This window comes from Telopea speciosissima, chromosome 4 (assembly GCF_018873765.1).
Source record: "Telopea speciosissima isolate NSW1024214 ecotype Mountain lineage chromosome 4, Tspe_v1, whole genome shotgun sequence".
Taxonomy (NCBI): Eukaryota; Viridiplantae; Streptophyta; class Magnoliopsida; order Proteales; family Proteaceae; genus Telopea; species Telopea speciosissima.
Window position 1 is genome coordinate 131,074 of NC_057919.1, and position 25,935 is coordinate 157,008.

Consider the following 25,935-nt stretch of genomic DNA (forward strand, 5'->3'; position numbering starts at 1 on the left):
ATACCAATATCCTCAATGTAGTCATTAAAGGCCTTGACAGATTGGAAATCAAGGGGGAGACCTCCAATTTTCTCAGATTGGCATCTAACAGCATTGAAATCTTCCCCCATCCCCCAAGGAAGAGAACCAATTCCAGCTTTAATGAGAGCCTAGTCGTCCCAAAGGGAGGTGCGGTCAACAACCCTATTGAATGCATAGTAGGAGATGGGGGAATTAGGGAGGGAGAGAAGTAAGTGAATAAGCTAGGGGGAGGAGTGAGAGATGGAGATGTTAATTTTGGAGGGGTCCCAAAGGATCCAAATACGGCCATTTGGAGAATGGTTGTAATTGGAGATGAAAGACCAAGAAGGGGCAATGGATGCCACAATGCGAGAGTCATTCTCTTGCAGGACACGAGTTTCCAGGAGGGCGCAGAAGGAGGAACGAGAAGATTTAATGAGGGCTCTAATGTCATGGTGCTTGGCCAGGGAGTTGAGACCCTTGACATTCCAAAAAAATCCGGCAGACATGGAAAACTAGAGGGTGTAGGGCATCGACGTCCTAGGGGGAACACTTTTATACCTCCTACGAAAGTAAACTAGGGTGGGGCGATGGCGGGCAATAACAGAAGCAGCCAGGGTACAACCGGTTCCACAAGTGGAAGCCAAGGGGGAGGGGGGATGATCAAATCCAATGAGGGGGGGTGGTGGCACTCAGCAGACAAAGAAAGGGGGGAAAAAGAGTTAGAGCAAAGGATGGGGGTAGGGGGTTGGTGGAATGAGAAACGGTTAAGGCTAGGTTGGCATGGTGGGGAGCAGAGTCGGTGAGGGGGGTGGAAGTGTGGTTGGGTGAAGTGGGCTGGGAAGCAAGTCGGGTTGTTGGAGAGAAGGGTCGGGTATGAAGGGTGGAGGTGGAAGGATCGTGATTTGTGGTAAGGTTGGGGTATAACTGGGATGATGGGGGTAGAAGTATAGTTAAAGAAGGAAGGGAGCTGGTTTAATGAAGATGGTTTGGTTGGATGGTGGGCCGGATTGGGCTTAGGGTGGTTTTGGTTTAAAGAAAACAAGGGTAAAATGGGAATAAGGTTAGAAGTGGGACCAAGGGGGTTTGGTAGAAGGGGGGGAGGACAGACCTGGAAAGTGATAAAAAGGGGTAAGCTAGAGAAGAGGTAGAAAAAAGATCGTTTGAACTACCTCACAAAGGAGCAAGACACCCATCGAGAGAGGAGCTTCTGGGGGTCAGATCTTTGGTCTGACTTACAACAGAGGAAGGCAGCGGTTGCAGGCTCTAAACTTTGACGCATCCAGAAGTGTAGAGGAACTGTCGAGGGATTTAGTTGCCAAATTGGTGAAACCAACTTTGTACGATCTGTTTTGCAGCGAGCTTTGAGCAAAAGTTGAGTTTGATTTTGTCGCAAAAGTCATAGACAGACCAATGGGAGCATCCTCGATCGAAGCAGCCGGAGAAGCCAGCCTTTGGGGGGCAAGGATCGAGGCATCTTCGTGGAGTGCAGGCGGCAGAGGAGCGACGAAGGAAGTCAACAAAGCCTCAGGCACAGGAACCAAGGGGACTTCCCTGCGTGCGAAGATGCAGAGATGTGCTAGACGCGACAACGTCATCGATGGCGGTGGCGCACTTTTACCCTTCCTTTGCTGGGAGATCTGGAGAGGCTCGAGGGCAGAGGAGGAGCAGGGTAGCCAGCGGAGACAAGTTGACGACCAGAAGAGATGGAGACAAGAGCCGAAAGACCAACTTGTTTGTTTGGGGGAGAAGAAATGCTTGAGACGTTGGCAGCTTGAACTGTAGAAGTTGGAACATCTTCAGGGGCAGCGACGGCAGCTTGGATAGGAGAAGACAGAGCATCATCAGGGACGACAACTAGAGCTTTATCGGAGCAGTCACAAGAGTGATGCCCAAAAACTTTGCAGTGTAAGCAGTGAGGAGGGATCTAATCCAACTTGACAGGTTGTTCAAAGCTGAACCCATCTTCTTCGACGATGGTGATGGAGGAAGGCAGAGGGCGATTTACTGAGACATCGATGCAAATTCTTGCAAAAGATAATTTGGCAGGGCAATCCACAAGGGTATGGAGCTGAAGTCGACCTTGTGGAGCTAGATGTAGGGATCCCACTGGCGAAGGAAGATTGGTATGGGGCCAACAAGCCAAGGAGCACCGTCTAGAGCTCTGGCCTTGGTTTCATCAGAAAAGAACTTGAAGACGAAGACAGCGCTGTTGAGCAGGAAAATATCTAAAGAACCTTGAGCTTTCCATTGCTTAGTGAGGGAGTCTTTGACAGTGTTGAACGAAGGTCTCGAACCAAAGAAGTGACCCACAAGGCACGACCTGCCATTTTGAAATTTCTGGAGAGAGGAGATTGCTGGGGCATAAGGCGAATGAAGCACCATCTTCGAAATATGGTTTAATATAATGGAGGGAGAGACCAGAACTCGAGGATGAGGATGGATGAGATAGCAGGGATGACCATGAAATTGGTCCAGGGGAGGGGATGGTTTTGAAGGTGGCAGGGGATGTGGGGATGGTGGTTGTTTGGGTGCTGGAGGTAGTGGTGGCGGTGGGTGTAGTAGTGACGAGAAGCCAGGAGTTTATGGTGGTGGGAGAGGTGGTGGAGGAGGGAGTGGTGGTCAGAGGAGGGAGGTGGGGGGAGCTCATCCTTTGATGACTTGATGTGGTTTAATCAGTTTTGAGGATGTTGATCACCTTTTCTTTACTCTTCCCCCTAGCCTCCTCTATCTGGAAAAAAGCTTTGCAGTCTATTTGGCCCCGGAGCAGACGGCCCCTTCCCTTCGCCTAGGAGTGGCTTTGGCTTGATATGTCCTTTTCTGGTAGCTCTATTTGTGACACTGTTGGCAAGCTTGTGTTCGGGGCTGCTATCTCACACATCTGGATAGAGCACAATCTTCGTATATGGACTTCCAACTCCTGCTCCATTGACGTGATTTGGAAAGGCATCTTTTTTTATGTTAGCTCTAGACTTCATATGCTTCCCCATAGATTTCTGATAGACTCCCCAAGGAACAGGCACATTGTTGTTACCTGGGGCTTAGATTCTTCTCTCTTTCGTTCTCCTAGCCAGGCTCCATAGGCCTGTGGCTTGTGTTTTGTATAGTTCCCCTCCCCCTTCTCTTTCCCTTGTGTATCCCCCCTTTCTTCCTCCCCAGCCTTTGGGGTTTTGGTATTGAATTTTTTATTTAAAAAAAAAAAATGATTGTGGTATGAAATCTGATGTGTGCAATATGATGATCAATGTATGAGAATGATTCTATATGTCATGTCAAGTGAAGGTAAAAAATGAAATGGATAGAAAGAAAACGAAAAGGAAAGAAAGAAAACAGAAGTATGTATGCATGGTTATGGTAATTGTGTTCATATACCCCCGTGGCTACCACCCCTTTCCAGTAAGGGTTATGAACTGGATGAGGGCCTTATGATGTGTACGACCATATCGGCCACAGAACTTCGGTTGCTTGGAACAAGGTGTAGATGTAGCCTACAATGTAATTAGAGCTTGTCCTTCCCCAGGGCTCTGGTGACTGGACACATGGGAGTAGACATGTCTAGTATGATGTTTATTAGATGACGGTTCCTCCCCCAGGACTTCAGTAGCCTGGATACATGGGAGCACCGTCTATATTAGTATGCTACTTAATAGACGAGGGGTCCTCTCCCAAGGCTACGGTGCCTGGACATAGGGAGTAGAGGACGCCTATTATGATGTTTATATAGATCAGGTGTCTTCCCCAGGGCTACGGTGTCTGGACACATGCGAATAGAGCACATCTATAGTGTTGGGCTATAGTGCCTGTGAATGTTTGTAGTAGATTACCAGACTCAACTGTTTGTGCACTATGGTAGTTCACTAAGTAGCCAACACCTTACCTAATTAAATAAAAAGTGAAGTTTTATGAAATGCCTTTTATGTCCTCGTTCCATTTATTGTTCTTTTGAATGCTTAAGTGTGAAATCCGCCTCTAAAACATGGTCTCACTAAACTTGTGTACTTTCAAGTCCAGGTTCAGCAACCATGTTTGCCTCAATGTTGTGGATCTAACGATTGAGAATTTGGACCAATCCCTCGATTCACCAATGGAGGATTCGGAAGAGCCAATCCAACTTGCCAATATTGAATCAAAGGAACCTGGCGGCACCATGCATGTAAGTTTTGCATGCGAGGTATGCTGAGAGGAGTGCATACAAACCTATCAATCTCTTAGGCCGGATCATAGGTAAGAAACTGTTATTATATATATAGAACTAATGTTTTATTTGCGTATTATTGCCTGAAAACTAAATTTTCTCCTGTGGGATTCACATACCCCGTTTGGGGCGAGCTGCACGTGTACCTTCACGACCGGGTTAACAATTATGTTGCGGGACATCATTCCCGGGACTTAACTATAAGTCCTTATGGGGTTAATTGTCATTTAATTAGGTTGGAGAATCAATTTTCCAAACTAATTCTATTTTTAGCCAAACCAAACAAACCTTAATAACTTAACTATATAACCAATACTTAGTTTTAGGAATTCATTTCCTATCTAAAGATAAATCGATTTCTGCTCTTGAGAAAGAAGGAAAGGGGAAAAAGGGCTTGAAACACTTAGATCTTGGAAGGAGGAGCTCTAGGAAAGGGTTGATTTGTTGGGCTGCTACCATCTCCCCCATTCCACATACTTGGTAAGCTGTCAAACCATTCTGAGATTTCCCAATTTCTCTCTTCCTTCTTTGGTTTCAGTTGAGTTCATGAGTCATCTCAGCCCAAGCTTAGGAATTTAGGTAAGTGGTTGTAAAAACATTAAACCCAACATGCATTTGGGTTGAATTGACCCAATAGATGTGTTCTTCATCTCCCCTGAGCAAATTTTTGGTTTTAAGGTTGTGCATGGCAAGATCCATGAAAGTGCACCCCAAACCCCTATACTGTTTCAGCCACCAGATGTAGGTATAGCCATCCAACCAGTCAACCGGTCCTTGGAACAGCCTCCATCCGGTCTTCCCCTACTGCCTCCAATTTTTCCCTAAAAGGTTGGGACTTTGGCCTGGGTTTATTACTTGACCTAATTCATGTTTTATGTTAGAAAACTAGACTGTAAACCTTCTGTTGGTGAGGTTAAATTGTGAGTTGGATCTGCTTTGGCATTGACAATTGTCCAACTCAATGTAAGTGGGATTTGACCTTATTTTGAGAGTATTTGTTATTATTCTTCTATTTATGCTTGTTGCACTTATACATACATCATATCAGAGTTATGTTCATATAGTTTAGTTTATCTTTTATGCATTAGATGTTTGCATGATGTTAGGATGCATTCCCTAATGCATATGCATAATTATTATGAATGATGTGATGAGATTATATGATGTATGAGATTGGAAAGATGATGTTGGAACTGATTTGATATTCTAATTACTATAAAATTTCATGGCATACATGTTAGAAGGTGCATATGGCTAGGATATCATAAACCCAATGCTATAACCCTTACCAATAGGAGTGAGGTGTTGGATAACCTATAGTAGGTCCGAAGGGATGATTCCAGAATGGGATGTACAGTAGGATTAACTTTGGGGGTTTGCTGGGGACCGATGTGTAATTCTGGTATAGGCAGGTCTCCCCCATAGCAGAGTGGTATTCCTAGGGTCCGATGTGTAATTCCGGAATTGAGAATATTATACCTGTTACAGTAGCATTTAAACTCATGAGACCTAGATCTGTTGTTAGTTACATGATTAGACTTGAGACATGCATCATGGACTATTTGTATATATTTGTATGTTTCCCCTTATTGGGCTCAGTAGAGCTCATTCCCGTGGAATTCCCCCTTTTTCAGAAGGTATAGCTGGTTGCAAGGAACCAAGATTGGGAGTTGTTGCAGCTTTGAACTTCAACACCGGTAGTGACTAAGCGGTGCAGGAGCTCGAAGTGCATGATGCTTCATTTGTGCGCGATTAGTGCGCATTTCTATGATGTGGCCTGATGGACTAGGCTATATTTCTTTTTGTGTTTATATTATACTTTTGCTATAGATAGGCATATAGTGGCTTCTTTACACTTTTGAGCTTGTATTTACTTTTGAAGAATTGCACAATGTAAATGCAAGTTTATCAATATAATATGTTTATTACTTAGACTTCTTTTTATTATTGTTATTATTATTAATTACTTCTTTTCTGCTGCATTTGATTACTGTATTGTGATAAATTGTGAATAGGAGTACTGTACTAGCAATCCTGGTTGTTGTTTGGAAGTCGGTTGGTATCCAGTCACACCATGCCTTTATTAACCGAGCCGGGGTGTGACATTAAGTCTATAAGATCATGTGTACCTCACTAGGCGTAACCTCACCCTATATATGTTGATATTTTTCAGATGACGAGTCAGATGTGAAGGCTTATACAAATCCAAAGTTTAAGTTTAGAGTCTTGAGGGATATTTTGAGACCAATGTTATTTTAGAATGTATAATGTTTTTTTTTTATGAATAAAAAAATTCATTACCAAAGGGAGAGAAAAGAGGGGGGGGGAAGGAAACATACAATCACGAGCCAATTACAAATGTTTATGAGATGTATATAATTATATGTACGACATGAACAAGATTTTTGTTGTACACCTTTGTAGATAATTGCCACCAATGTATACATTTGACTTGAACTACTATTCAATATCTAATGTTTCCGCTATGTTGTAAGCGAGACTGGGATTTATTTATAGCTATTAATGTAAGATTGTAACCTTATGGGTTGACGCTTGTGAGAGTGGTGTCTAAGACCCTATCCGGGTTTGGGACATTACAGTAATGAAGGTAATGGCATTACTGTAACTACTAGTAAATGAGTAAGAATAGGTTTAATAAACGCAATAGCTGTTCCAAAACTATTGTTAGCATTGTTATGGAGTTCTTTTTTTCTTTAGTCCAACCTGGATCTTCTTTCTTTAATATTTGTATAATGCAGCCTTTTCCAGCCCTATTCTGCCCTATTCCAAAGCCTTACTTCCCATTTTTCTTTCTCTCCATCTTTTATTAAGTTTTCAAGCCTCCATACCCAAATTGATCTCACCGAAAACCCTGACTCCAATCGATTTTGGGGCTTCCCTTGTCATATGCAACTAATTTTTCAGGGATAATTTCCTACTACTACTACCAGCCTTAATCGACCTCAGTTTGGACACTATCTGATGGCTGGATTTGTACCTACAGCAAAACCTTCTCAACCTGCTATTTTTGGTTTGTTAAAACCCTGACTCAAATCGACATTAGGGTTACAGGTTTTAGTTTTGGCTGCCTTTTGGAGGGATGATTACTCCAACTACAAGGATCACTCGACCTCAGTTTTAGCCTCTTTCAAAGTGTTTGAAGACCCCTAACCCCAATCGATCCTTCTTTTCAGGGTTTTTTTCTAAACCCTGACAAATATCGATTTTAGGGTTAGGGTTGATTGCTGCTATTGGAATTTTTTTGAGGTGTTTCTACCATCAAGGACATTCTACTTCAACCATTCCTGGCTTGAAGAAGGTCTGTTGCACATGATAGCTGCTGCCCTACTTTTTCTGCAGTTTTGGTGTTTCTCCCACTTGAAGAATCAAGTCTCAATTACCAAGGAGATGGGTTATTCGAACTGGAGATCCATTACAGCAATTGTGGTCAGCATCTATTACCAGAAGACATAACCTTTGACAAGTCATCAACACTTATGTTGAAGCCCCCTTCCCTACAATCGATCTTCCCTTTCAGGGTTTTTTACGAAACCCTGCCTATAATCGATCTAAGGGTTAGGGCAGTCCACTATTGCTTATTTTTTTAGGAGAGTTTAATAACCATTAGAGGAGTATTCAGCCCATATTTCAACATCATTCATCAATTCTTTTTGGACAAATTCAGGTTCATTTTTATGGCTTGGTTTCTCCAATTATCAACCTATTTTTCTTACTTGTTCCTATATGGTTGGTTGCTTCAAATACCTATGGATTTGTCTGGTTATTTATCTTATATTTGCTGGTTATTTTGAGCATTACTACCTACCTGGCTGGTATTATTGATTGGCTTCTGTAAGCATGACTGATTGATATGTTACTGCTGCCTTTATGTGGAATACTGCTGCCCTATTATTGTGTCTGAGTTTCCTATTATTGGAGATCGAATTTCTTTCGTGATGGAAGACTCGAATCTACTACCCTGGAGATCAGCTTATTTGGGACTACAACAGTGTGTTCCACGGTTATTGGCATAGTTGTCACGACGCCATGGCGTCCTGGCGTTGGAGAGGGCTGCATGGCGACCTACGCCATGGCGTCCCTCTTTGATTTCTTCTTCCTGTCCCTCTTTCCCTCTTCGATTTCTTCTTTCCCTCTTTGATTTCTTCTTCGATTTCTTCTTCCTGTCTTCTTTCCCTCTTCGATTTCTTTCGATTTCTTCTTCGATTTCTGAATTTTTTTCTTAAAACTTGAGAAACAATAGAGAAAAAATAAAACATGGCTTGAGTATACATCTATTAAAACATTAAAAATAGAGAAAATAAAAAATAAAACATGGTCGACATGCTCGCCATGGTAGGCGACATGTCGATATATCGACGTGACACCCCTCCACCGACTTGGATCGCCGTGACGCCGTGACAACTATGGTTATTGGCTGCACCTACGAACCTATTCAGTTATGTGGAGCTTTTCTGGTTCATATCCGGCACACTCTGGAGCTTGAATCCTAGCATTGTTACTGATTCAGAACTGATCCAGTTTTGTTGAGGCTACATCCATTCATTTCTGTCCAGATATCTTCGTTAGTACTGTTTAGCATGTGGGCGTTTATACCTTGGAGTTTTTCGCACAATTGTTCCTCCTTGTTTGAAGATTGATCAAGCCTTGAAGACTGGAGCCTTTCCTTACTTCAAATCAGATCTTTGTACTTATCAGATTTGAATATTGGAGTTACGAGTTTCTCCCCTGCAGGAGTTTCCATTAAAGTGTTTGTTTGATCGTTTGAAGATGGTTGGAGATTTATGTGTTGCATTATGTACTCCGTACTTCATTATTCCATTGCTTTTTTCCCTTCACCACCTCCCAAAACATACCTTTGGCATAACCTATAACCACCTTGGAAGTTCATGGTGTTCTCTTCTTTGCTATTTCTTTTTTTTCCATTACCCTTGGCAGCTCTTGGAAGATTCTGGAATATTATGTTTTGCCCCATCTCTTACATCATCTCTCTTATGTCTACGTGCACTGCACGTGAGGGGGGGATTATATACAGTATACCTGCAGCCATTGTAGAAAGCAGAACATGCAGGAACACTAGGTGCAAAACATAGAAGGTCAAAGGTTTTACCATTGCCAATGGGTATCTACTTTGTTATTGGGTTGAGTTTGTCGTAAGGGGGAGGTTGGTCTTAAAGCTTTGAAGATGTTTGGTATTACCTGCCTATATGAGGTTCTACAGTTGGGTTGTTTTTTTCCTCTCCTTGATCTTTACTGTTGCCTGATTCATCTGCTCGCTACCCTAGTTACTTATCTTCAAGATTATCAGTGCGAGATTCATCACTGGACAGCTGCTGAAGATTGGTGAAAGTCTAATGATCAAGTCTACCCAAGTTTTGAAGATCTAATTTTACAAGTTTTTGAAGGTTTATTTGGGAGTTGCATTCATCTTGAAGCTGGATTCTGCTACAACTTATCATTTCCCATTTTATTCAAGTTGGGCATTAGTATCTTGTATGCGCCAACTTGAGGGGGAGTGTTAGCATTGTTATGGAGTTCTTTTTTTCTTTAGTCCAAGTTGGATCTTCTTTTTGTAATATTTGTATAATCCAGCTTGAGGGGGAGTGTTAGAATATATGTACTCTAGAATACCGTGGGGGTATTCTGGTCCTTTTGGGGTATTTTTATGTTATTAAATGTATTTAGCTTATGTCGGCTATGTGGGTTTAGTCCCACATCGCCTAGCTTAGACTATTTGTAATTTCCCCTCTATTATAAATAGAGGGGCTTACCTATCAATAAAATAAGCCATTCCATTCTTTTATTTTCTCTTTCTGACCTATGGTTTTACCAACAACTATTCTCAGAACACTTCTGGAACGGATTTGCCAAACGGTCAATTACAAACAAAGAACACCGTTCTAGGCCAAGAATAGAAAAACACGTTTCTCGGAAAAAATAACCGTTCCTGACGAAGAACGTTACCAAACACAGCCTTAGTCTAAGCAAAGCCAGGATGGTATACTTTAGATGGATTCTAAATGGTTAGAAATAATAAGGATAAAAAAAAATAAAAAATAAAACTAATGAGGCTAAGAACCCCCAATTGAGAGACTAACTTTTATACTGGCCAGATATCCATTAGCATCTGTGTAGAAAAGTACCCACGATCTAGTCTTGATGAAACACAATCACCACAATTAAATTTTCTTTTGCTTGAACTAAACTCTAACCAAAAAGTAGCTAAATCCGAGTTCCATAACAAAAAGACACGGTAGGAGGACAGAAACAACTAACCCTATCCAGCTCTCTTTCAGCAATCTTGTTGCTGTGCAAACCTCTAAGTACATTCTTGCAAGCATCTACAGCTTTATGCACCTGAAAGTTAGAAATATTGGTGCTGTGAGAAATTGATGGAAACAGAAATTACATGCAAAAAGCACAATGAACGAAAACAGACCTTGCCAGGAGTTGACGTTACTGAGATCACATACCACCCAAGCTTCAGCCGATCAAAAAGATTCAATTCAAAGGATACATCATATGTCAGTCCAAGAGAATCCCTGACTGTAGTAAAAAGCCTGTGCCAAAAAATCAAGGAGAAATTTTCCATATTCAATCAAAACATAAAAACAAACTTCAGCATTGACCTTCTGAAAAAAGATGTTGCCGAAAAACAAACAGAAGGCTAATCATCATAGATGGAAGCTTGTACAGCCCTGGAGATCATTCTGTACCATGGTTTACAGTTTACCTCACTGCTGATGGAGGATGTTTCAAGCTTCAAACAATGATGCCTCTTCCTCAGAAACTCCATAATTCAAGGGAGATCATGCACGCATGGAACAACATGAGAAACTTTGTGATTTGCAGTCATTGTATGGACTCCTAGTGGTCGCAGGTTCGAGTCAGGAAACAGCAAAGCGGTGGTAAGGCTGCGTACATTATGACCCCCCCAGACCCCACAGTGGCAGGAACCTCATACACTGCGTACACCCTAACATCATTGTATAGACCTCAATTACCCTCTCCCCCCACCAAAAAATAAATAAATAAATAAATAAAAAACCACTGCATGGGCTATTTTCATCACTTCTTGATGCAGATAACAAACAGAAGTGGGCTTATTTGAGTGGAAATAAAGCCTTGGGTAGGTTCTATACATGTTGGACGGTGGTCCAACGGGATTTTATTATAATAGGCCACTTTAATGGGCTTAAAAAATAGGTAAGATGAATGAACAGTTCCTGTTATTACTGTTCTAATCCATTAAGTTTCTGCCATCGATTTCTAAAAGTCCAACTATGAGTCAATTTTCTCATAATCTCCAGTTCTGATCTAATTTCTGATATCTGATTTTGGTTTGATATTCTTGCAGTTATATGATTATTCTTGATAAAATATCATTCTCTCATTTCTGATTTAAGGTCATTAATTTTCTGAAATCGAAAATTGTGTTTTTACCTGGTTTTCAGGTTTCTCATTCAAGGAGGATTTTTACATAGTTCATAATCTAGTACTTATAGTTCAGCATCTAGTACCATAGGCCCAACATGTATAGAACCAAACCCAAGGCTAATTTCCACAAAAATTAGCCCACTTCTGTGTTTTATCTGCATCCCTTCTCTTTAGTGCTATTTTTGGCAGGTTGTAAACTTTTGTGCAACTTTATTTTGCTGCCCCAATTAGGAAACATATGCCCAATTTATATTCAGTGTGAGTGTGGCGAGATTTATAGTTTAAGAAGTTCAGTTTGATTAGGAATTCCATTTATTAGAGTCTATTTCTTAAGTAGATATTCCTTTAGGTAAGGACCTACCACTCATAAGAGTAATTAAATTGTAATTGGAGCATAATAGGTGCCATGGTCTAATTAGGAATAAATTAAAGAGACTCAGATCCATAGTAGAGGTAAAAATAATCGTGGGAGCCTTTTTAATGGTTTCCTGCAAGAATTTTTCGGCTTGTTGGCTTTCAAGCATTTGCTACTGTTTATGTTGTTTCTTATTGTAGATTATATTCTTGCTGCTTTCTCTTGACTCTTTAATCATTCCTGGGTTACATACTAGGTCCATATCCTGCAGGATCACACAGGTTCACACCTGTCCGACATCAGTTGTTACAAAACTTAATAATGAAAAGACTAACATAGTGCTTCTTCAGCCCTGATATATAGTTTGGACTAAAAATATTTTATTAACAGTGTTGTACAGAAACATTACAGAATAGGGTCAAAAGGCATCAATGTAGAAGAGCATTCAAGCAATTGTTGAACTGTTGAAGTAAGATCACTTCAAGAGATGTGGCACTTTGCTTGCTTGGTGACCCAATGCGAGTGCAATATTTGAGGAAAATATTCCCCATTCCATGTGTTGATTCTAGTTCCAGGTATGAGTTCTTATTTCTCTTATTTTCCCCTTAAAACAGCCTCTCTGCAAAAGCAAGGGTAAGGCTGTGTACATTACAACCCTTCCCAGACCCCGCAGTGGTGGAAGCCTCGTGCGTTGGGTACGCCCTTTTTATTTTCCCCATATTTGGACTAAAACTGCTCTGGGCGCCATTCACCTTGGATATGTCTGGGCATCTTGTCAACTGGACAACTATAGACAGGCACAATAGAATGTTCAGAAGATGAGTAAAATCTATTCAAGATACTACTGAGTTAATCTAATTTAGGACTCTGAATTTCTGTGGAATTTCAATTGACTATATTATTAGACATTGGAAGAAAGTAGTTCCCTCCACAAGTCGCAGCCCACAAGTTCAGCATCATTGGAGACCCCCATTCCTTAACATTGGGTAAAGCAAAATTTTGATGGTAGCCCAATGATCAATCCAGAGGTGGCAAATATTGGTGGATCCTTTAATAGAAATCAAGGAAACATTATGATGCAGTTGAGTTAGTAATGTAGAAGAGGTTCAGTTAAGAACCACACTACAGTAGGATCGATTACAGGTTGTAGCAGATCATCAAAATAGCAATAACACCAAATTAGAAACAAGGGCAGAATAAAAAGGTTAGGGTTTTAGCCAAACCAGCCAACTGATGGATACCCCTTTTGGATCGAAGGTAGAGAATGATAGAGAGAGGCTGCCTTCAAAATTCTGTTCACTTCCGATGGCTTGATGTGAAGTTATCAAGGACTCGCCAAAATAGAAGGTTAGGAGAAAACCTTCCACAATAGGTTGTTGGTGCTCTCTGCAGTAACTGAGTGTGAGACTTGGTATGGGGAGTTTGATTTGCAGATTTGGGTCAGTTCAAATGGTGGAATATGGAGATGGAAGGCTGGGGATGAAAATAGGAAGTACGAAGATTATGGAAGTTGGCCCGGAGTGAGGGTGGAAGTGAGGATCGATGGAGGTGATGGCGGGAAGGTTGTATGCTCCAAAGATCAACTAAAGCTGATGGTTGTTTGCAGAGATATGAACTTCACAAATCCCAGTACCAGATCTGGAAGACAACTGGGCAGCAACAAAATGGCTCGATCCTTAATTGAAGAACTGCAGCAGCAGTAGCACTTGGATGGTCTTCTCAATGATTGGAGTAGTCACAATGACACAGCAGCAGTAGCACTTGGATGGTCTTCTCAATGATTGGAGTAGTACACAGCAGCAGTCAGGGATTGATGGAGAGGCAGAGAACATGGAGAAATAGAAAATAGAAGGTCGGGGGATAGATAGATTAGGCTCTCTCAGCCAGGCTCCTTCAGCCCTTGAAGTCAATCACTCAAGTTGAGAAGAAATCACACTTGCAGCAAAGCAAAGCAATATTTTCATTCATCATAATCAAATGTTGGGCGCTTCTAAATGCCATTACAAATATATGGAGGGCAAAGCTTGCTCCCCAAGAAAGAAGAAAATAGAAACTTAACTAATTAACTTCAATCTAAGAAAAATAGAAACTTTCCTAATTAACTTGACTGAAATAAAATAGTAACTAGGATTGACATGAAAATAGACACTACTAAATACTAATTGATTCTAAAGCCTTCAAATCTCTTCAACTGAATCATGTGGACCCCACTTTAGATGGCTTAATAGGAGCAGCCGAACTCCATAGTCTGTGGTCCCCACCCCTTAAGTTGTCTCCATCGGTTCAGTTTAAAAGACTAAGACATTGACAAAACTGCCCCCACGGCTTCTTCTAGTAATTATCTCACCAAGCCAAATTAAGGGGCTGTGACACTGTTCACGTGAACAGTGTTTTTGCATCTTCTTCAGGTTTTGATCTACATCAGTTAGACTGGTTGGGTCAACATGATCCCGCATGTAGGCCTAGACATAAGTCTACAAGGCCCAAAAGATGTTGGTGAAAGTCAATGGGCTGAAAAAAGCTAAGTAGTTATATTATAGGTTGGGCCTATTATTTTCTTGGGCTTCATTATGACGGGCATAATTACAAGCCTGTAAAGTGGGATGAAGCTAGTGCATGGAGTTAGTAATTAAGTGTTTTGAGTTAGATTAGGATACTAAATAGCTTTTCAGAGTTTTGTTTTGTGTCTATTTACTTTAAGTCAATATAAGAGACTGATTGCCCCTGCCACCACTGTCTTGAAAGCTTGGCGCATCCCGTTCTCCTCCCCCTCCCTCCCTCTCATTGCCCTTGCCAGGAAACTTCGTCACACCAAGTCAGCCCTCAAAAGCTGGAATCTCTCCACCTTTTGTAACATCAATTCTTCCTCTTGCAGATCCAATCTCTCCATTCTCCAGTCCAGACTTCAATCTGACTCCCTCAACCCGGAGCTTGCCCTGGAGGAGAAGCAGCACTCAGAGGAGCTCTCCTCCCTCTCCTTCCTTGAGGAAAGCTTCTTGAGCCAAAAATCCCGCATTAAGTTGTTGGAGGTGGGAGACTCCAATTCTGCCTACTTCCATAGATCTTTGAAAGCTAGACTCAACTCTAATTCCATCACCCTCTTGCATTCCCCTGATGGCACTCCCTTATCCTCGGTCCACGATATCAAATAGGCAACCATATCTTTCTTCTCCAACCTGTTCAATCCTCCCCCCTTTTCCCCCTTTCCCCTTTTCCCCTCCCTCCTGGCCTCATTAACAAGTTCATTCCCCCTCTCCTTGCGGATTCCCTCCTTGCCGTCCCCTCCGATGATAAGATCTCTAAGGCAATCCTCTCTCGCAAATCCAACAAAGCCCCTAGCCCTGACGGGTTCAGCATGGGTTTCTTTCTGAGCTGCTGGGATTCTATTAAAGGAGACCGTTCCAAAGCCATTCGTAGCTTCTTCTTCAAGCCCAGCCAGCTGGCTCAGGTCAATCAGACCTTCATCTGCCTCATCCCTAAAAAAGATGGAGCCACCTCTCTATCTGATTTTAGACCTATATCCCTCTATAACCTCTTATACAAGTTCATTGCCGAGATGCTTGCCAATAGAATAAAAGCTGTGATTCCCTCCCTGGTCAGCCCCAACCAATCCGCCTTCATTTCTGGAAGAAGCATTGCGGACAACATCATCCTCTGCTCTGAAATCTTGTAAGGATTTGACCATAAACCCCACTCTCCGGCTACCCTTTTGAAAATTGACCTTCATAAAGCTTTTGACTCCCTCCGCTAGGATTTCATCTACGATGTGCTTTCTCAAATGGGCTTTCCCCTTGCCTTCGTCCGTTGGATATATGCCTGCATCTCCTCCCTCTCCTTCTCCGTCCTTGTCAATAGCTCTCCAGTCGGGGTTCTTCCACTCCAAAGAGGGCATTCGCCAAGGTTGCCCCCTCCCCCCCTTCCTGTTCTCCCTCGCTTTGGAAGTTTTCTCTAGAAGTCTTCAATCCAAAACGGATCTTCATCTCATCTCTCCTATTCCCAAATGCAAGCATATCAACCTTAACCATCTGGCCTTTGCGGATGATTTGATGATCTTCTCAAAGGCCTCTCATTCTTCTATTTCCGCAATCATGGATTCCCTCCACCTCTTTGAGTCGCTCTCGAGTCTCCGGATTAATCTCATCAAATCCAAAATCTCTCTCTCTGGCATCCCCGACTCTGATAAAGATTCCCTTTTGTGACTGGGTTCTCCATTGGCTCCCTCCCAGTTAAATATCTCAGTCTCTCCCTCATCCCAGCAAGGCTTTCTAACCACCATTGTGCTCCTATGCTGAATAATATCCGCAAGCGCCTCCAGCTATGGAAAAGAAAACTCCTATCCTATGTTGGTCATCTTGTTTGTATCCGTTCTGTCCATCTTTGGCTTGCCCAAAGCCACCATCTAGACCATGGAGCACCTCTTTTGCGCTTTCCTCTAGAAAGGGAATGATTCATCAAGATTCCTCCATCCTACTAGCTGGAAGTCTATTTGTCTCCCCAAATCCGAGGGAGGTCTGGGAATCCGGCGAATCCGTGATTCTAATACCGCAGGCATTCTCCTCCCGCTAGGATTCCATCTGGGTCAATTGGGTCTTCTCCCACCTTCTCAAGTCTGACTCCATCTAGACTGTTGCCATTTCCTCCGACTCTTCCTGAATCTGGCGCAAGATCCTTGCCCTCTGCCCCCTTGCCCTTCGTGGTATCTCTTCCTCTATTGTTGATGGCACCACCACTTCCCTCTGGCTTGACCCTTGGCATCCTCTTGGAGTTCTTTATTGTGTCCTTGGCCCCAGGATGGTCTACTCTTCTGGTCTTCCCAAAGATTCCTCTCTATCCTCCCTCATTTCCTTAGGCTCCTGGTCCCCCCCCCCCACCTTAATCCCATTATAGTCTCTCAGATTTGGCCAGCTCTTCCCCCTCCCCCCCCCATGCGGACAAGATCCTTTGGCTGCCTTCCCTCAATGGCCTCTTTAGCACTAGCTCTGCCTGGAACTTTGTTCGTGAGCCTGCTCCCACCGTCCCCTGGCACAAACTTATCTGGTTCAAAGGCCATATACCTTGCCATAGCTTCACAGCCTGGAGATCCCTTTGCCTTTGCCTCCCAACCCAAGCCTTCCTGCTTCACCGAAACATCCCTGTCCCCCCTGCTTGAGCACTTTGTTGGAATGGTATTGAGGACACTCCCCACCTTTTCTTTGCTTGCTCTTTTACCTCTATCATTTGGAAAAAAAAACTCTCTCCTTGATATGGCCCCAAAATAGGAGACCTTTACCCTTTGAGCGAAAATGGCTTTGGTTGGACATGACTTTTTTGGGTACCCTATATGCGACACCATTGGTAAGCTGGTCTTTAGAGCTGCTATCTACCATATTTCCAACTCTCGTTCTTATGATCTGATTTGGAAAGCCATCTCCTTCGATGTCTCTTCTAAACTCAGTTGTACCCGTCTTCGTCCGGTTTTGGATTCCCCTAGGATCAGGCATATTGCAGTCTCATGGGGTCTTGATTTGTCTATTTTATTTCCTTCCACCTCGGCGTAGGTTGGCTTGTTGTTTCTTCCCCCCCTCTTTTTTCCCCTTTGTATTTCTCTTCCCCTCTTTTCCTGCCCCCTCCTGGGTTTGGTAATATATTTATTCACCCAAAAAAAAAGAGAATGATTAGATTGATTAAGAGTCCTATTAGTCAATTTGATTAGGATCGATGGTAATGCCCTCGGCTGACCTACGACATCCTTGACCGGCCTGAGGGTAGGCCTCTGTTGGGGTAAATTCCACACATCACCCATTACGGTTTTGATGATAACAAATAAGTTAGTTGTACTAACTCTTGTCTAAAAGATGCATAGATAAGAGCAGGGCATTAAGTGAGGGGGAGCACTCAATTCAAGAGATTGATGCTCAAAGCAACTTGAGCTTGTCCATTCTTTAAAGACATCAATGAATCATGAAGAATGGAGAACAAGTTTTGAAGTCAAAGATCAAGATAAGTGAGAGGAACTCTCTTTGAAGATACTTATGTAAAGAAGTAAAGTTCAAGACTTGAAGAAGTTTGAAGACTTACAATTGTATTAAGTTGTAAATTCATTTGTTAAAGTCACAATTGATGTACTGCACACATGCACGCATACATCCATTTAGAATGACCTTAGGTGGCTATTTGACCCCTAAACATGTGACCATCCAAGAATGGAACCCCCCCCCCCCAAACCAAACCCTTTTGGAATCTCCCAAGTAAGTCCAATAAAGGACTTCAATTTCAGCAAATTTGATGAACCAGCATGCCGGATCACAATCCAGCATACCGGATCACTTTATGACTGTTGTAATATGACCGTTGTACCTTGTTTCAATAAGGAAATTAGGTGATCAGGCATACCGGATTGGGAAACGGCATACCGGAATATTGCTGTCTAAATCTATCCGATCTTAAGACAGTTTCCATATTAATTAGAGCTACCTAGCCTATAAATACACAATTGTTTAAGGCTCTAATGACTACTAATAATCATCATTAAGAGACTTCATCACAAGCTTTAATTGCAAAAGCCAAAGTGAGCCATTCATTGATCATAAGCATCAAAGCATCACAAGCTCACACACTCAAGACTACTCTACCTCAATTAGCTTCAAGTTTCAAAGTGAAAGATAGCATACACATCTAAGGTTGAGGTAATCCTAATCTTAGTAACATTTTATTTTATATGGTTGTTTAAGTCCTCTTGCTCGAAATCAAGAGTAGTTTGAGTCCTCTTGCTCGGAATCAAGATTGGTTGAGTCCTCTTGCTCGGAATCAAGAGTGGTGGTGAGTCCTCTTGCTCTTAATCAAGATTTGTACGAGTTCTCTTGCTCATACTCAAGATTTGTTTTTAGTGGAATTCTCTCTAAGGTGAGAGGAGTGGACGTAGGCAATTTTGGCCGAACCACTATAAATCTTGTGTGTTATCTTTGTTGCTTGTTTGCTTTACTTGCTTTACTTAGATAATTTTTTAATTCCGCATTATTTAGCATATTCCGCTATCTTCACCTATTCACCCCCCTCTAGGTGAATTCACATTTGGTATCAGAGCAGGAGCTCAAGACCTTGATTGTTTCAATCTAATTAAGAGTTAAAGACCATGGGATCCTCTGTCAATCGTAAGGTTGAAGGATATAATATTACCCGACCCCATTTCTTTGAAGGTGAAGGATTTTCCTATTGGAAGAATCGCTTTAAGAACTTCGTTTGTGTTAATAACATTGACGCATGGGAAGTCATTGAGAATGGACCAAATAATATAGACAAACCCAGAGGACAATGGACTCCAGCTGACAAAGCAAAAGTCCAACTTAATTATGTAGCTATAAGTTACATTCAGTGTGCTCTAGGAGAAAAGAGTACAATAGAACTTGTACGTGTGACTCCGCCAATGAGATGTTTGATAAGTTTGCTGTTACTTATGAAGGAACTTCAGAAGTTAAGCAATCTAAGATTGATATGCTAGTAAATGAATATGAATTATTTAAAATGAAAAATGATGAAGACATATATGCTATGTTCACTCGCTTTACTAACATTGTGAACAAGTTGAAAGGTTTAGGGAAGGTCTACTCCAATGGTGAAAACGTTCGAAAGATTTTGAGATCCCTCTCAAAGGAATGGAGACCCAAGACTACAGCAATCAAAGAGTCCAAGGACATCGACAAGCTGAATTTAGATGAATTGTTGGGATCACTCCAAACCCATGAAATGGAACTCAAACTGGACACCAAGGAGGTTGAACCAAAAGAACCGGAGAAGAAGATTGTAGCGTTCAAATCATATGAAATCAGTGACGATGAAGAAGAACTATCCGATGACGAGATTGAATATCTCTCAAAGAAGTTCTCAAAATTCCTGAAGAACAAAGGAAAAGCTACATTCAACAAGAAGAGATTTTCAAGAGACCAAAAAAGTAAAAACACTATTAAAGAAAATAATGACTCTTCTTTAAAAGATATTGTGTGCTATGAGTGTAGGAAACCAGGACACTACAGAGGAGCTTGTCCAAACAGAAAGAAATACAAGAAGGCCTACAAAGCTGAACATTTCTTTGACTCAAGTGATGAAGAAGAAGATGATGAATCATCTCAAGAAGAAGAAGAAGAAACCAACCTTGCTTTTGTGGCTATTGAAGATGAAGAAAGTGAAAATGAGGTAACCTCCACTTCTCCTTCTCATAAAGATAAGGACTTTTTAGAATTGGAAGAAGTTTTTGAAGACCTCTACCAAAGTAGTATGGAACTAGCTACTACTAAAAAGAATCTCTTAAAAGAGATAAATACCCTCAAAGACCAAAACACAACTCTAACTTCTCAAGTTAACAACTTGGTAGAAGAAAAAGAGAAATTGTGTAAAGACTTAGAATCTTTTACCAATGGCAAAAAGACCCTTGACATCTTACTTGGAAATGCATCCAAAGCACTTCTTAATAAAGAAGGGTTAGGCTATGGTTTGGATAACAATTCAAAACAAAAGCCAAGTTCAAGTAAGATAGCAAGCAAGGGAGCAAGGAAAAATAAATTTTGTAATTACTGTAGGAAGAAAGGACACTCTCTTGAGGAATGTTATTCCAAGAAGAAAAGTCCTCAAGTTCATAAACACAATTCCAAAGGGAAGACTTCCTATATCCCTCAAATTGTTGTATGCAATAATTGCAACAAGAAGGGACATACCATCTGGGAATGTTATCACATGAAGCAACCTTTCCACCATTCTAGAAGACATTTCAATGGTCAAAATAAGAGAAGTCATCCCAAGGTGCAAAGACCACCCCAAAACCAAAGACCTTGGAACCCCCAATCATACCCAAATTGGAATGGTAACCAAATGGTTTGAAAACCAACAGAAAGGTATGATACCAACATTGACGGACCCAACACACAATGGGGACCCACATTTTATTAAGTTTTATTTCCCTTTATCCCCACTTTTTGATAATGCCAAAGGGGGAGAGAAATGGGGAGAAAAAGTTGTTATGTAGTTCATCTTTTGAACATAAATTGTCTTCATATTGTCTCTTTATATCACTTGATATTATTTATTTGTCATCATAAAAAAGGGGGAGATTGTTGGGGTAAATTCCACACATCACTCATTATGGTTTTGATGATAACAAATAAGTTAGTTGTACTAACTCTTGTTTAAAAGATGCATAGATAAGAACAGAGCATCAAGTGAGGGGAAGCACTCAATTCAAGAGATTGATGCTTAAAGCAAATTGAACTTGTCCATTCTTTAAAGACATCAAAGAATCAAGAAGAATGGAGAACAAGTTTTGAAGTCAAAGATCAAGACAAGTGAGAGGAACTCTCTTTGAAGATACTCATGTAAAGAAGTAAAGTTCAAGACTTGAAGAAGTTTGAAGACTTAGAATTGTACTAAGTTGTAAATTCATTTGTTAAAGTCATAATTGATGTAATGCACACACGCACACATACAACCATTTAGAATGACCTTAGGTGGCTATTTGACCCCTAAACATGTGACCATCCAAGTATGGAACCCCCCCCCCCCCAAAACTAAACCCTTTTGGAATCTCCTAAGTAAGTCCAATAAAGGACTTAAATTTCAGCAAAAATTTGATGAACCAGCATGCCGGATCAAAATCCAACATACCGGATCATAATCCAGCATACCGGATCACTTTATGACTGTTGTAATGTGACCGTTGTACCTTGTTTCAATAAGGAAATTAGGTGATCCGGCATACCGGATTGGGAAACGGTATACCGGATTATTGCTGTCTAAATCTATCCAATCTTAAGACAGTTTTCATATTGATTAGAGTTACTTAGCCTATAAATACACACTTATTTAAGGCTCTAATGACTACTGATAATCATCATTAAGAGACTTCATCACAAGCTCTAATTGCAAAAGCCAAAGTGAGCCATTCATTGATCATAAGCATCAAAGCATCACAAGCTCACATACTCAAGAGTCAAGACTACTCTACCTCAATTAGCTTCAAGCTTCAAAGTGAAAGGTAGCATATACATCTAAGGTTGAGGTAATCCTAATTTTAGTAACATTTTATTTTATATGGTTGTTTGAGTCCTCTTGCTTGGAATCAAAAGTAGTTTGAGTCCTCTTACTCGGAATCAAGATTGGTTGAGTCCTCTTGCTCAGAATCAAGAGTGGTGGTGAGTCCTCTTGCTCATACTCAAGATTTGTTTTTAATGGAATTCTCTCTAAGGTGAGAGGAGTGGACGTAGGCAATTTTGGTCGAACCACTATAAATCTTGTGTGTTATCTTTGTTGCTTGTTTGCTTTACTTGCTTTACTAAGATAATTTTTTAATTCTGCATTATTTAGCATATTCCGCTATCTTCACCTATTCACCCTCCCTCTAGGTGAATTCACAGCCTCCTCTTCTTCCAGTTTTCCGGTGGGATGCCGCTTCCCCCCCCCCCCTTTACCTCTTCTGTCCCCTCATCTCCCACCCCTCCTACCCCCATACCTCTACCCTGCCCACCTATAGCCCGCCTCCTCCTCAGTGGAGTGCTCTTTTCTGTCCAATGCCATCTCCCCCTTGAGAGGGTCTTTCCCTTCCTTTTATTGTCCATTCACTGGATGGTGCTACCAGAATAGCTCTATGACCTCCTTGTTTGCTCGATGACGAAGCCAAACTTTCGAAAAACTGTCTAGTAGGCCATTCTCTTGGCTTTCGCCGCCCTTTTCACATTACAAAGCTTTCTCTTGGAAAACAATGGAAACCCCAAGGAAACCTTGAAACCTTTTGTGGACAGATTTAAAATTAGGGAAAGCTTGGATGATCTATTCATCCCAAGCACGCTTTATTTATAAGAGTAATAAAACAGTAAACATCTGTATGGTAGCAATGTGGGACTAAACCACATAATACAAAACTAATAAAATAACAAAGAAAAGAGGTGCAGAATACCCCCACGGTATTCTGGCCATATATCTAACACTCCCCCTCAAGTTGGAGCATATATATCATGCATGCCCAACTTGACTAAGATAGGATGAAACAGCTTGCTACTCAGTCCCTTAGTGAACACATCAGCCAGTTGATCAGTAGACTTCACAAAAGGAACACAAATGAGGCCGGCCTCAAGCTTCTCCTTGATGAAATGTCGGTCAACCTCCACGTGCTTAGTACGATCATGCTGGACAGGGTTATGAGCAATGCTAATGGCTGCTTTATTGTCACAATAAAGCATCATGGGAAGATGGACAGCAACACCGATATCCTGTAATAATCCTCTAAGCCACAGAAGTTCACAAATTCCTTGGGCCATCGCACGAAACTCGGCTTCAGCACTGGACCTGGCCACAACATTCTGCTTCTTGCTACGCCATGTGACAAGGTTCCCACCAACAAAGGAACAGTAACCAGAGATAGATTTCCTGTCAGGAGAACCAGCCGAATCGGCATCAGTATAGGCTTCAATCTTAAGGTGACCCGTGGGAGATAGAAAGATTCCCTTTCCTGGAGCAGACTTCAAATACCTCAAAATACGACGGACTGCATCCATATGAGAGGAATAGGGATCATGCATGAATCGCTCACCAAACTCACAAAGAATCGCAATGTCGGTCGTGTGTGAGAAAGGTAGATTAACTTGCCCACTAACCGGTAAACACCCTTGTCAACAGGCTCACCTTCTTTCTCCCTAAGTTTTGTAGTAGCTTCCATAGGAGTATCTCAAGGATGATGACCTAGCAGCCCTGTTTGATCAATAGATCAAGGACATATTTCCTTTGAGAAAGAAAGATGCCCTTTGAAGAGCGAGCAACTCTCTATCCCTAGAAAATATTTCAGAGGACCAAGATCTTTGACCTCAAACTCACGGCCAAGGAGGAGCTTCAAATCCCTGATAGCATCACCATCATTACCAGTGACCACAATATCATCCACATAGACTATGAGAAGAGTTACCTTGTCACCAACTCGTCTGATAAACAAAGTGTGATCAGCATTACTCTGCCTATAACCTGCTGAAATCATAACCTTGTGAAATCTGCCAAACCATGCCCTAGGTGACTGTTTCAGCCCATAAAGTGCACGCTTGGTCTACGGACCTTACCTGGTCCTGTCATCGAGAAGCCTGGTGGAATGTCCATATATACCTCCTCCTCAAGCTCCCCATGGAGGAAGGCATTCTTTACATCTAACTGTTGAAGATCCCACCCAAGATTTACAGCACAGGATAATAGCACCCGGACAGTGTTGAGCTTCGCCACTGGTGCAAAGGTCTCCTGATAGTCAACTCCATAAGTTTGAGTGAACCCCTTTGCAACCAGACGTGCCTTATATCGATCCACAGAACCATCAGCCTTCTGTTTGACCACGAAGACCCATCTACATCCAACTGGTTTCTTTCCCGGAGGAAGAGTCACAAGCTCCCATGTATTATTTTTATGTAGTGCTCTCATTTCTTCCAACATTGCTGCCTTCCACTTTCCATCTGTAGATGCTTCCTGCCAAGTTTTAGGAATCGAAACAGAAGAAAGAGAAGATACAAAAGCACGAAAAGATGGAGAAAGAGAACTATAAGAAACAACACGAGATATGGGATGTAAAGTACAAGTCCTAGTACCTTTGCGGTGAGCAATAGGTAGGTCGGAAGAAGAGGGATTACCAGGAGATGGAGGATCTGGATCTGGGAGCCGGCAATTGGATGGGTATTGGTGCTAAAGTGGATTGCAACTGCCCTCTGTTGGTTCTGCCCCTTGTGTAGGTGAGTATGTTGGAATTGTCAATTCTCTTCTGAAATTCACCAATAGTTCTCTGGACTGGAGTCAGCTCCCCCTGAATAGGAACATTAACAACACTATTTTCTATGGTCTCCCCCTGTAAAGGATTCCCATTAGGTGAGGGAGGAACAGCCGGAGGAGGTTGGACATCATCCAAAGGAGGTTGGGCATCGCCAAAGGAGGGTGGGCAGCAGCCGTGGGTGCCGTCAAAGGAGGCTGGACAGCAGCCGGAGGAACCTCTAGTGGAGGAATCTCAAAGGGCACATCTTCACTAGAACTCTCCCCTCAAGAGGTGGTGAAGAATAATAAGAAAGGGTCTCATGGAAAACAACATCCATACTTACCAAGGTACGACGGGAAGGGGGATGGTAACACTTATAACCTTTCTGGGTTGGAGAATAACCCAAGAAAATACAACGGAGCCCACGAGGCTCAAGCTTGCCTGGAGATCTGGTATCCCTAGCATAACACACACACCCAAATACTTTGGGAGGGACAATAAAGGAGGAATGGCCCAGTAAAATATCAGAGGGGGTACGGGAATTAAGAACCCGAGAAGGGAGCCTATTGATGAGATAGGCGGCAGTGAGAACCGCATCCCCCCAATATTGAGAAGGAACATTCCTCGTAAACATCAAAGCCCGGGCCATTTCCAACAAATGGCGGTTTTTTCTTTCTGCCACACCATTCTGGGCAGGGGTATCAACACAACTAGTTTGGTGAATAATGCCATGATCAGCCAAATATTTTTGAAATTGTGATTCAGTAAATTCGGTTCCATTATCACTTCTCAATATTTTGAGAGTAGCTTGGAACTGAGTTTGAATCATCTTATGAAAATGCTGAAAACATGAGAAAACCTGATTTTTAGTGTGCAAAAGATATACCCAAGTGTTCCGAGAATGACAATCAATAAAAGAGACAAACCAGCGATGACCAGAAATAGAGGGCTTGCGACTAGGGCCCCAAACATCAGAATGTACCAAATTAAAACAAGAAGAACTCCTTTTATTTGAAATAGGATAAGTTGAACGTGTCTGTTTGGCCAGAACACAAGCCTCACAAAAAAAGTCATCCTTAGTATGTAGGGTGACCAAACTAGGAAATAAATGAGCTAAAATTCCTAAAGGGGGGTGACCTAACCGAGAGTGCCACTGGTAAAGTTCAGAAGAGACCAAGGAGTTCTGATGCA

The 25,935-nt window shown here is 41.9% G+C and overlaps 1 protein-coding gene across 2 annotated transcripts in view; it reads right to left on the minus strand.

Annotated features, from left to right (window-relative positions):
• Positions 1-25,935, minus strand: part of LOC122658812 (stromal processing peptidase, chloroplastic-like) — a 71,147-nt gene that overhangs the window by 19,355 nt on the left and 25,857 nt on the right. For both annotated transcript variants that reach the window (XM_043853933.1, XM_043853932.1), the window contains 2 exons: positions 10,653-10,773; positions 10,490-10,570 (listed from right to left, as the gene is read on the minus strand). In XM_043853933.1, coding sequence (XP_043709868.1) covers positions 10,490-10,570; positions 10,653-10,773 — 202 coding nt within the window. The remainder of the gene's footprint in view (positions 1-10,489; positions 10,571-10,652; positions 10,774-25,935) is intronic.